Raw genomic sequence first — 12,601 nt, forward strand, 5'->3', positions numbered from 1 at the left:
TCCACATTTTTTTTTTCATCTTTCTTGCCCTTCAGAATGTTCGAAGCTTTTTTTTTCTTTTTACTAATAATGGGATATATATGTGCTTAGAATCTCTCCCGTAGATCTATCCCATGGATAGGAGATATTACTCAGTTTTGTAAAACCAAAAATACAGGGAAGAATGTTTAGAATATTAATATATATTTTAATCAAATACAAAGTTTAATAACAGGAGGCTAAAATGTGATCGTTTGCTTTCTAGTCCTAATGATGCCTTCTCAAAGTCAAGGGACATTTGACTCAGACCAGCCTTATCTAGTTCCTGGAGAGGTGGACCTGCAAGTTTTGGGGGGGGGGTAGAAGTCAGTGAAGAAGGTGTGACACTTAGGGCCCCAGTATATAGGTGCCTACCCTGCACTTCCTTCCTTGCCTCCTAATCCTCATGTCTCCCCAGATCACTGCCCCTGCAGGATCTAGCTTTTGGGGAAAGAGGAACTGTTTCTGATGGCAGACTGGGGGTGATAATCCAGAGCTTCGTTGGGTTGAATGCCTGGAAGTAGATCAAGTAAGAGCTTCCAAATGGTCTGCTTTGGGTTTTTGGCATTAAAACCCCTGAGATTTTAGGGGTACCTGGGTGGCTCAGTCGGTTAAGTGTTTGCCTTCAGCTCAGGCCCTGATCCTGGGATCAAGCTCGTGCGCTCCCTCTCAAATAAATAAATAAAATCTTTAAAAATAAATAAATAAATAAAACCCGTGAGATTTTAACTTAGAGCCCTGAGTTTGTGAGTTTTATTTCCCATTTGCTTTAGTTCAATGGTTGCCAACCCTGACAAATGATGGAATCACCTCAGGAGATTTTAAGACATACCAATGCCCAAGCTAGTGCTTCCGTCCCAGAGATTCCCATGTAACAGGGCCTCAACCTCTCCAGGTGATTCTAATATGCAGCAGGCTTGAGAATCCCAGCTTTAGAAAGACTTTAAAGATAGATTTATTCAACTCTCCCATGGTTTTGAGCCCTCTATGTTTCTATCTATAAAATCAAATCCTCTCGGGACACCTGGGTGGCTCAGTCGGTTAAGCGTCTGCCTTTGGCTCAGGTCATGATCCCAGGGTCCTGGGATCGAGCCCCCCATCTCATCAGCCTCCTTGCTCAGCGGGGAGCCTGCTTCACCCTCTGCCTGCCGCTCCCCCTGCTTGTGATCTCTCTAACAAATAAATAAAATCTTTAAAATAAAATAAAATCCTCTCTTCCATCTCTTTAAAAAGCATGTACTGTTGACCCTTGAACAACACAGGTTTGAACTGTGTGGGTCACCTTAAACAGAATTTTTTTAATATAAATACAATACAGCTGTAAATGTACTTTCATTTATGATTTCCTTAACATTTTCTTCTAGCTTACTTCATTGTAAGACTGCAGTATATAATATATGTAACATACAAAATCTGCGTTAACAGTTTATGTTATCAGTAAGGCTTTAGGTCAACAGTAGGCTATGGGTAGTCAAAGTTATACACAAATTTTCAATGCATGGAGTTGTATTGTTCAAGGGCTATGTAATTTATATACATATGTATACACACATATATGGCTGTGTGTGTGGATAGGTAGATATGTGTATGTATGCATTTGGAAATCAGTCTCTTTCTGTTCTACTTTCTTTCTAGAAGCTAATTTATAGCTCTCCTCCCGACCCCGTAGAAGTCCCCTGCAGTTCTTCCTTGTGGCTGCTATTTGTAGTTGGTGTTGGCCCTGAAGGCATACAGAATTACTTAGTGGTTTTCTGACTTTCCTTCCTGGTTTAGGCTCTGAGGTTGATTTGCTTGATTATTTTCATAGAGGCAATGACATCATTTGTTTTTATTTCTATTTTTGAAGGTGAAGCTATTTGCTCCTAATGCTGAGCAGATGTACCTTGTTAATCACTTGAAAGAGAGCCCAGCAGAAGAGAAGAGAAATGTGCTGGAGGAAAATGCCAGGAGAGCCCATGGGGACATACAAGATTTGGCAGACCTGAACTCCAGCAAGCCTGAAGCTGTCATTATACCGGTGAGTTAACTGAAAGCTGTGAGACCAGCCGTTCATTTTAATTAACGTTCACTGACTTTAAAGCCCTTTGCAGAAAGAGCGATGCAGACTTAGCTACCATCTTGAAGCCTCTGTGCCAGGTTCTAGATCACGGTTCTCAAACTTTGCTGCACATGAAAGTCACTTGGGAAGCCTTTAAAAAGTTTCAGTGCCTGGGTCACACCTGAGACCAGTCGCATCAGACTTCCTGGGGCTGGAAACAGGTGGTAGTGCTTTTTGATGCTCCACAGGTTCTCCCACTGTGCGGCCAAGTTTGAGAACCAGTGCTTTATGAAGAGTCACCAGTCATTCCCAGACTTGGCTGCACATGGAATCACCTGGAGGACTTTAAAACCACCAGTGCCTGTGTCCCCATGGCCTGGATTTTGGAATTTTTAAGATTCCCATATGATTCTCATATGCAGACAAGTTTGGGAACCACTGCTCTATAAAAGCATGTCTCTAAGTTTAATAGGTATGTGAATCACCTGGAGATCTTGTTACAGTGCAGGTGCTGATTCAGCTCCCAGGTGACAGGTGACATGCAGCCCACATTTTGAGGCCTTGAGACGCTGGAAATCACAGTGGAGGGTTGCCTGTTTCTGGACCTTTTCAGTGCAGGAATCACTTTATAGATAGGTGACTCTACCTTTTAAAATAAATGATTGATTTACAAGTATGATTGTCTTAGATGTTTTTTACTTCTTTTTATTTAATCCCCTCATAAGGAACTGTGTGTTATATATTGATCTTTTTCAGACTAAACAGTTTTAGTTTGTTTAGTTTGTTCAAACACTTAAAATCAGTTTTATTTTAAGATTATTATTTTTTAAGATTTTCTTTCTTTCTTGAGAGAAGGCGTGCACGTGAGCACACACACACACACACACACACACGAGCAGGGGTGAGGGGGCAGAGGGAGAGAGAATCTCAAGCAGACTCCTCCCTGAGCATGAGCCTGACACAGGGCTCGATCCCATGACCCTGAGATCATGACCTGAGCCAAAATCAAGAGTCAGATGGATGTTTAACTGACTGTGCCACCTAGGCACCCTTATTTTAAGATTATTTATTTTGGGGGGCACGTGGGTGGCTCAGTTGGTTAAGCATCTGCCTTTGGCTCAGGTCATTTTCCTAGGGTCCTAGGATCGAGCCCCGCATCGGGCTCCTTGCTCAGCGGGGAGTATGCTTCTCCCTCTCCCTTTGCTGCTCCCTCTGCTTGTGCTCTCTCTCTCTCTCAAATAAATAACATCTTAAAAAATAATCTTGTTTTAAGATTTTATTTATTTGAGAGCACACATGAGAGAGCACGAGGGAGAGGGAGAAGCAGTCCCCCCAACCCGCTGAGCAGGGAGCCCAACTCAGGGCTCAGTCCCAGGGTCCCTGGATCATGACCCGAGCTGAAGACAGGCGCTTAACTGACTGAGCCACCCAGGCGCTGCTATTTTAAGATTATTTTAAATGTTCACAATGTTCTTGAAATTTTTGGAGGTGGTTTGGAGATGTCCTACAGTGAGAATCAGAAATCATTGTTTTAGATAAGGAGTGTGGTGCTGTGGACACTCACATGTCTATCTGAACAGGTTGCTTACTGCTATTTTACATACAAAGTATTCCAGATGTCTATTGCTGGGTAACAAGCACCACCAAAATTTAGCGTCTTCAACAATAATTTATTATCTTTCCTGGTTCTTTTGGTCGACTAGGCTTAGCTTGAGCTTCGCTTGAGATCTCTCTGGCAAGCTGCGGGGTGGCTGGAACTGCAGGCATCTGAAGGCATGACTGGGCTGGAAGTCACCACCCTGGTGTCTTCACGCCATGTCTGGTGCCTAAGCTGGGATTGGTTGGAACAGATGAGCAGCCATCTGGCCATTCCCTGTGGCGATCTTGCGCTTCCTGGTAACCTCTAGACCCCAGGGTGTTTGAGCTTCTCACATGAGAGCTGGCAACCCTCAGAACAACATTCCAAGAGAGCCAGCTTTCCTTATGCTCTAGCCACAGATGTCCCTCAGTGTCACCTCTGCCACATTCCATTGATGAAAAGGGAGATTAGATTCAAAGAGAGGAGTCTCCAAAAGGGAACGAATACTAGGAGGCATAGATATCGGGCATTGGAGACTTGCTACACATTATATATACAATAAATTTAAATATCTCTTTATAAAACCTGGGGGGAACATAAGGGAGATTAACTATTAATTTTATTTGAGCTGCTGGTGTCTTGTAGATTTAGTCTTTTTTTCTTTCACTGCAAATAGGTATGCCCTGAGACAACTTTGTAAAGATTATTGCCCTTGAGGTGTGATGTTAAAATTAGTTTTCACATCTCAAATGGTGTCACTTGTAAATCAATCAAAAAATTACAGTGGTTTTTAGTATATGTGGTGCCGAAGCGAGCACAAATTACAGTGGTTTTTAAAACAATCTTTTATTCTAATACATAAAGATACAGTTTTGTTTTTAGGAGAACTGAAGTTATCTCAAATGCTCTTTAAAAATTATATTTCTACTTCGTACCACACTTGAAATATTTAGCAAAAATTATTATCATGATGGGTATCCCACCTGTATCTTCAGAATTTTACTGTTGATGAAAAATGTTTATTATTATTACTTGGTGTCGTAAAATCCACTTTCTACAGGGGCTGCATTGAAGCCATGTAAATTCCCTAAGGATCAGGTTTGTGTTTCAGCATTTGGCACCAGCTTTTTACAGAAGGATCTCTGAGCAACTTTGACAAATACAGGTTGCTATTCTGACTTTTAAAAATGAAGTTAAGAAATTAATTAAATCATTGCCAACCCCAGAAGACTTAAAGAAATGTTATTTTTCCATTCTAATCGTGGGTTATTGTGCTCATCTGCCTTAATTCTTTGCTGAAGAATTAATTGTTCATAGGTTCTTCTTGTCAGCTGCCTCAGGTAATCCTGGATTTCCTCTCTTTGGAGGTGGTTTTGGGGTGGCTCAGAGCCACCCCGTGAGCAGTTCAGTAAAGGACTCTTTCTGTTGCATTTCACACATCCTGGCAGCTGACACCTTCGTGCTGTGAAGTCACAGTGGGTCAGGAAACTCATGTGGATGCAGGGGGAGAAAAGGATGAAAAGCTTACTGCCTGGTAAGCAGGTTCTACAGCATTTTCCCATTTTCCTTCCTCCAAATGAGTATCAATGTAACTGCTTTCCTGGTAGCTTAACGAATTATCTTCCATTTGGGGCCTGCCGTATTTGGTAATTGGCACTGGGGAGGGGGCCGGACACGGTGAGGGACGGTGCTTTAAGGTGATGAGACCAGCTGGCTTTGAATCATAGGGAAAATGTATTCATTCGAAATACACTGGCTTACTCCATAAGAAAAAATTTTCAGTATATCAATTCTCTTGTATGATATCATTCAGCTGAATGGATCAAATTATCCTTGCTTTTATTATTTCCTATTGATCTGAGTACATACAGCCTTCATTTTCTCTTACTAAGTGAATATTTAATGAAGCCTCATGTTGGAACAGATTTCTTCCATGCACAGTGCCTGTGGGCTTCAGTTCCAAACACTGCCGCATTTGAGAGGCCAGGGCAAGCTGATCATTTTAACTCTCTTCACAGTCATGCTGTCGATTGCCTAAGAAACATTTTCTTCCACCCAGGTATCTTCTCTTCTGATAGGTTCGATGATGCAGCTGGGGCCGCTGCCGTATAGGAGCCCAGCTGCGCACAGGGCTGCAGGGAGGGGGGTCCTGCCAGGATGCTGCTAGCAGAATGGCCCAGAGGTGGCCCCTCCATGGGAGCAGTGTGGAGAAAGAGGCAAGATGGCAGGGGAGGCTTTCAAAGGGATTTGAAAAGTGATGCTTTAGTTATAATATTTAGAAGAATGTGTTCAAGTAAAAACAGCTCCAACCAAATGAGGGACACATTTTATCACTTACTGAGAGGTACTTTCAGTGTGATCCTGACTCAAAGATTAAATAACCATCCCTGAATTATTCAGAAATACATGGTTTCTAGACAAGCGCACTTTCACTTCTATCTTTCATTTTTTAAAGTCAGAAATGACTCTTAAGCCGGGTTTCAAACAGATGGGCATTGGGCTGTTCCAAAGGCTTTTTCCTGAACCTCCAGGTTGGCTCCTGTAAGGACACCAACTGTAACTGGGATGGGTTGAATTGTCCTTAATAGGAAGGACAATAGAAAGCAGGGGGAATTTAAGTGAGATGATGACATCTGGATGTTGATTTCTGCATTTACAACTCAACTAGATGACTAAACTAATCTTCATGATTTCTGTGAAGGTTTTCTGTTCGCTGTGACTCAGATAAAGCCATGACACTTTTTAACGTTACTGTGTGTCATACATTCTTTTGATGTCCTCTTTGCTGTCCGCGCCTGGGCACCCAGGGTTTAGCAGGAACCAGAATAGCCCGTGGAATGCTCATCTGTTTTGGAGTGTTTCACTTGCTAGGAACTATCCCTATGCTTTTTTTTTTTTTTTCTTTTTCTTAATATAGAGTAGGGGAAGAGAGGGAGAATAAAACAGTCTCACCGGGTGATAAAAACCTGCAACATCGCAGGTAGATTTCATATGGCTGGGAAGAGACGACAAAAGCGGGCCCATGCACACAGGTGCACCCCTCTGCTGGAAGGAAGAGCAGCAGATCTCACTGTGACCTTGCCCCCCTCCCTTCAGTTCCCTGTGGCTTTGCTCTGTGCAGGGAAGTCCTGCATTTCTCCAGTGCCGTGAAGCTTCTGTTGTCACAGGTTCTGTCTCGGTCCAGGAAGAACCAGAAGCTACGAATTCCACCTCTGGAAGGTTCACATTCCCACCAGGGGAGGAGTGAAGAAGCACAGCTGGCCTCGAATAGGTACAGAGCACTTTCCTTGTCCTGTGTACTGATTTGCTTGTCTCTCTACTCACAGCTTATGGATTATAAGCTCATGATTATAAGAAGTGTTTGTCTATTTTGTTGACTGCTTTATCACCTGCACCAGGAACATCCTCTGGTATATGAAGCCCTTGATGTAAATTTGTTGATAATGAACGCCCACCATTTACAAAGCGTCTCCAAAGAGGTTCCCCTACATAAGGTATTACAGGCCTAAAGGTGGGGTCGTAGGGGATTCATCTGAGGGGAGATCTTTTTTAGATAAAGGCTTCCGAGCACAGTTGTTATAAAATACAACATATAAAAATTCCCTTTAAAGTCACATATTCTCAGGGCATGTGGGTGGCTCAGTCTGTTAAGCGTCTGCCTTCGGCTCAGATCATGATCCCAGGGTCCCAGAATCGAGTCCCGCATTGGGCTCCCTGCTCAGAGGAGAGCCTGCTTCTCCCTCTGTCCCTCACCCCGCTCATGCTCTCTCTATCTTACTCTTTTTCTCTCAAATAAATAAATAAAATCTTAAAAAAAAGGAAAAGTCACACAGCCTCATTTTCAGTGCCTGGGCTAAAATCATTACCGCTCTTTGGTCTGTGACGGCTGTGAGCTGTGAGCTGCTGGGACTAGTTAACACTGTGATAGAACACACAGCTCGTAGAGCTCCCACTGCCACATAGTAGAGACAATTCCTGGAGTGGAGGTGAAGTCCAATTTTCCTGTGTCGTGTTTCTGTACCCTACAAAACCACACAAATAGGAAAGAAAGGCATTTCGGGATGGGAAACATGCAGGAAAGAGAATGTAGCAGGCCTCAAGCTGCTGTCTTTATTAAGGCCCATTCATGAGGTTCATCCTTGGCGGGCATCTGGAGCTTGGCCCTTAACCCACTCCCTGACTGATAAAAATAGTTCACTCTGCCAAGACTGCACCTGCTTTCCTTCTTTGAGTTTGGGATTATGATCGTTGCTGGGCGGAGGGGACCTACGTGACCAGACACTATTAAAAACCTTGGGTGCTAAGTCTCTCCCCCGGGGAGAAAGAGTGTACACACTTTAGTGAATTTTTCACTCCTGGAGAGAGGAACACACTCGTGCGTCTCCTGACTGGTGGGAGGGAGCATCCGAAGCCTCCAGATGCTGCCAGTGGCTTTTTCTCTAGTTGAACTTGTCATGTATCCTTTCACTGTAATAAACCTTACCCATGGGTATGACTCTCTGCTGAGTCCCCTAAATTCTAGTGATCCCTGAATGTGCGTGTGGTCTTGGGGATCCCCAAAACACACATGCTAGCCAGCATCGTGGTTCCTTTGGTGTGTCTAGTGACAGGGAGTTTGACTTAAGGCCTTGAACGTGTGCAGAGGATGCAGAAACACAGGGAGGGTGCGGGAATGTGCCTCTCTCTGAGCTGGAGCTTTGGTCCCAGTCTCGGGTGGGTTTTCTTCCTGGTGGTCCGGCCTGATCCATGTGGAGGACTCATTCGCCGACACAGAGCCTATAACACTGTGGCACCTTTTGCTGCCACCCCCAAGTGAATGGAAGGGGAAAAGCAAACATTTGCCACACTGCCTAGACAGCAGATCAGAGCGGCCCAAGCCCCCACCTTGGGCTTTCTCAGGGTGAGTGGCCCACAGGCCGTCCTTGTTCTCCAGCTTCATGGGCCCCAGAGACAAGTGGGCTTGATTGAACTCTTCCATTCCATCAAAGCTCTCTGTCAGCACTCTGGCTCAAAAATGCCCAAGCTTTTGACCTTCCTAGAAAGGAATCATCTAGAAAGGAATGTAGGGAGCCAATCTTTCCCTCTCTTACCTCTGCTTTTTTTTTGTATGTGGTATGGCGGGGGGTTGGGGCGGGGGATGGTGTGTGCAGGGCTGCCAGTGAGGAGGACCCTTATGTTCTCTCTACAGACCCATATTCTCTCATATTTTTTCCTGCCAGTTAACTTGGTGTGCATAATAACCAATATCAAGGTCACCTTGAGTGCTGTTGTCCCCTAAGGAGAGATCATCTTCCCCAACCTCTGCTGTTTGTCTGAAGCATCCATCAAGGGTGTGAAAAGATAAACTGAGGTGTATTAGTTTTTTTTTAAAAGGTTTTATTTATTTGACACAGAGAGTGAGCACAAGCAGGGAGAAGGGCAGAGGGAGAAGGAGAAGCAGACTCACTGCTGAGCAGGGAGCCCGACACGGGACTCGATTCCAGCACCCTGGGATCATGACCTGAACTGAAGGCAGACGCTCAACCGACTGAGCCACCCACGTTTCCCTGTATTAAATTTTTTTAAAGAGTTTACTTGAGGGGTGCCTGGGTGGCACAGTCGGCTGAGCATCTGACTCCTAGTTTTGGCTCAGGTTGTGATCTCAAGGTCATGAGATCGAGCCCTGCTTCAGGCTCTGCGCTCAGCACAGAGTCTACTTGAGATTCTCTCGCTCCCTCTTCCTCTCCCTTTACCCCTCCTGCCCATGCTTGCTTGCTCGTCCTCTGGCTCTCTCTCTCAAATAAATAAATAACAGGGGCGCCTGGGTGGCTCAGTTGGTTAAGCGACTGCCTTCGGCTCAGGTCATGATCCCGGAGTCCTGGGATCGAGTCCCACATCGGGCTCCCGGCTCGGCGGAGAGCCTGCTTCTCCCTCTGACCCTGTCCCCTCTCATGCTGTTTCTCTCTCTCTCTCTCAAATAAATAAATAAATAAAATCTAAAAATAAATAAATAAATAACATTACATTAAAAAAAAAGAGTTTATTTGAGCAAAAATTGATTTGAATCATATAGCATCCAACCTAGCCAGGTAGAAAGGAGCTCCAAGTTGCTGTATAAGATGAAAGACCTTTATAGGTAGGAAGGAATAGGAACAAGGAAGTTACATTAGACAAAATAGATTATTTCAAGATTACTTTCCTTTAGGGGATGGCAGGGGTCTGTCAGGCATATTGCCTAACTAGTGCTGTTCTGGAAATTCCTGAATGACTGGTTTGAGATTCCATTTCTGGGAGTGCTGAAACTGTAAGTAAATCTCATTTAGTGATGTGGGGCTTAGCATAAGGACTCCATTTTGGGTCTGTGTCTTGCTTATAACAGGGGTTACCTGAGGATATTATTACTAGCCCTTAGATCTTGCCCCTAGAAATTGCTGAACTGTATAAAGACAGGATAATTAAATTGTATCTGAAGGCCACAATAGAAACCACCACTTTGATCTCCTGTTTTATTTACTGTTCAAATTAATGATATGTCTTATCGAACAGCATAATCCAAGTGGTAGAGAGCCACCATAGAAAATTCTACACATTTCTAAGTACTGTTTTAGCTACATCCTACAAATTTGGATATATGCTATTTTTGTTATTGGTTGGTTCTAAATGTTTTATAATTTTTATGACAATTTCTTCTGTGACCCAAAAGTTACTTCAAGGAATTTTTATTTCTGAACATTTCAAGTTTTCTAATCATCTTTTTTTATATTGAATTTAAACGTAATTGCATTATGATTAGAGAAAATGATCTATATCTTCCAGTCCTTTGAAAAGTTGTTAAAACTTGCTTTATGGCTTATGGTCCTTTTTTGTAAATGGTCTGTGAGATTTTTTAAAAGATTGTGAAATCTCTAGTTGTTTGGTGCAGATTCTCTGTATGTCCTTTAGATAAAACACGTAAGTAGTGTTTAAATCTTAATATAGTTTATCTTTGGTTTTCTTGAGATATCAGTTACTAAGAGATTAGTGTTAAAATTCCCTCAGTATGGTATTGGATTCATGTATTTCTCCTTATAGTTCAGTATTACTTAGAATTATTTTAATTACCTACTGATTTGAATTTTTTATCATTATGTAGTCACCTTCTTTGTTTCCAGTAATGCTTTTTGCTTGAGTTCTGTTTTGTCTAACATTAACATTTATTTATTCCAGCTTGCTTTGGTTAGTGTTCCATCCATATTTCTCCCATCTTTTTACTTTCGACTTTTCTGCATCCTTATGAGTCTTGAATAACTTATATAACTGGATTTTAAAAAAGCCTTCTGATGACACCAAAAGCAGGAACAATAACATTTTTATTTTTATTTTCTACATTTTTTTAATAAAATTTTTTTAAATGGTAAGATGGAGTTGATCGAAATTTAAAATTTTGATCTTTAAAAGAGACCACTAAAAACATGAAAAGACAAACCACAGACTTGGGGGAAAATGTTTGTAAAACATATATCTGATAAAAAACTTATACCCAGGATATATAAAGAATTCCTACAACTGAATAAGAAGACAACCTAATTACAATATTTCTCAAAAATAGGCAAGAATTCATCATTTGGAAAATGCAAACTGAAACGAGATACCATTACATACTCATTAGACAGGCTAAAATAAAAGAGACTGACAATTCCAAGGGTTGGTAAGGATATGGAGAAACTGGGACCCTCATATATTACTGGTAGAAATGTAATGTGATAGAGCTACTTTGGAGAAGTTTTTTGGTTTTTATTTATTTTTAAGATTTTATTTATTTATATGACAGAGACAGAGAACACAAGTAGGCAGAGTGGCAGGCAGAGGGAGAGGGAGAAGCAGGCTCCCCACTGAGCAGAGACCCCGATGTGGGACTTGATCCCAGAACTCCGGGATCATGACCTGAGCCAAAGGCAGACACTTGATGGACTGAGCCACCCAGGCGCCCCTGGAGTTTTTTTATAAAGTTAAACATGTACTAACTAAATGACCCAGCATTCCAACTCCTAGGTACCTAAGAGAAATGGAAAGATATGTTCACACCAAGACATGCATGTGGATGATCATAGAAGCATAATTTGTAGTAGACCCAAACTGGAAACAGTCCACTGTCCATCGACTACTGAATGGGTAAATAAATGTATATTCATACAATGGAACAGTACTCAGCAATGAAAGGGAATAAAGTACTGATACATATGTGGAAAAAAAAAAACACAACATTATGCTAAGTGAAAGATGCCAGACATGTAAGACTACATATTGTGTGATTCCATTTTTTTAAAAAATATTTTATTTATTTATTTGAGAGAGGGCACAGAGGGAAAGTGAGAGGGAGAAGCAGACTGCCCACTGAGCAGAGAGCCCAACTCGGGGCTCGATCCCAGGACCCTGAGATCAGGACCTGAGCTGAAGGCAGACGCTTAACCGACTGAGCCACCCAGGCACCCCTGTATGATTCCATTTATATGAAATATCTGGAGAAGACACAACTATAGAGATAGAAAATGGATCATTGGCTGCTGAGGGCTGGAGGTGGGAATGGGGATTAATTGCAGGCCCACACGAGGAGTTTTTGTTTTTTGTTTTTTTGGCATGACAGAGGTACTCCAGGTATTCTGATGGCTCAGTTGATGGAGCATGCAATTCTTGATCTCGGGCTGTGAGTTTGAGCCCCACATTGGGTGGAGAGATTACTAAAAATAAAATCTTAAAAAAAAGAAGTACTCCAAAACTGGATTGTGGCAATGTTTGCACAACTTTGTAACTTTACTAAAACTCATTGAACTGTACACTCAAACTGGATGAATTAATGATATGTAAATTAGAAGCTAATAAACTTATTAAACATTGTTTTTAATGTATACACAATCTTTGTATTTTTTAACTGGAGTATTTAGTCCATTTATTCTTTTTGTAATTATAGGTATATTTGGATTTTTTCCTGTTGTTTTATATTGTGTTTT

At 42.1% G+C, this 12,601-nt stretch overlaps 1 protein-coding gene across 2 annotated transcripts in view; it reads left to right on the forward strand.

The window, feature by feature from the left end:
* The window catches only part of LOC118009326 (glyoxalase ElbB-like), a 55,738-nt gene that overhangs the window by 2,055 nt on the left and 41,082 nt on the right, over positions 1-12,601 (forward strand). Inside the window, exon 2 of one of the 2 annotated variants that reach the window (XM_035003226.1) lies at positions 1,865-2,035. In XM_035003226.1, coding sequence (XP_034859117.1) covers positions 1,865-2,035 — 171 coding nt within the window. Of the gene's footprint in view, positions 1-1,864; positions 2,036-4,491; positions 6,907-12,601 lie in introns of those variants that run through there. The other variant, XR_004678881.1, reaches the window with a different exon arrangement.

This window comes from Mirounga leonina, unplaced genomic scaffold, assembly GCF_011800145.1.
Source record: "Mirounga leonina isolate KUSES-001 unplaced genomic scaffold, KU_Mleo_1.0 Mir_127, whole genome shotgun sequence".
Taxonomy (NCBI): domain Eukaryota; kingdom Metazoa; phylum Chordata; class Mammalia; order Carnivora; family Phocidae; genus Mirounga; species Mirounga leonina.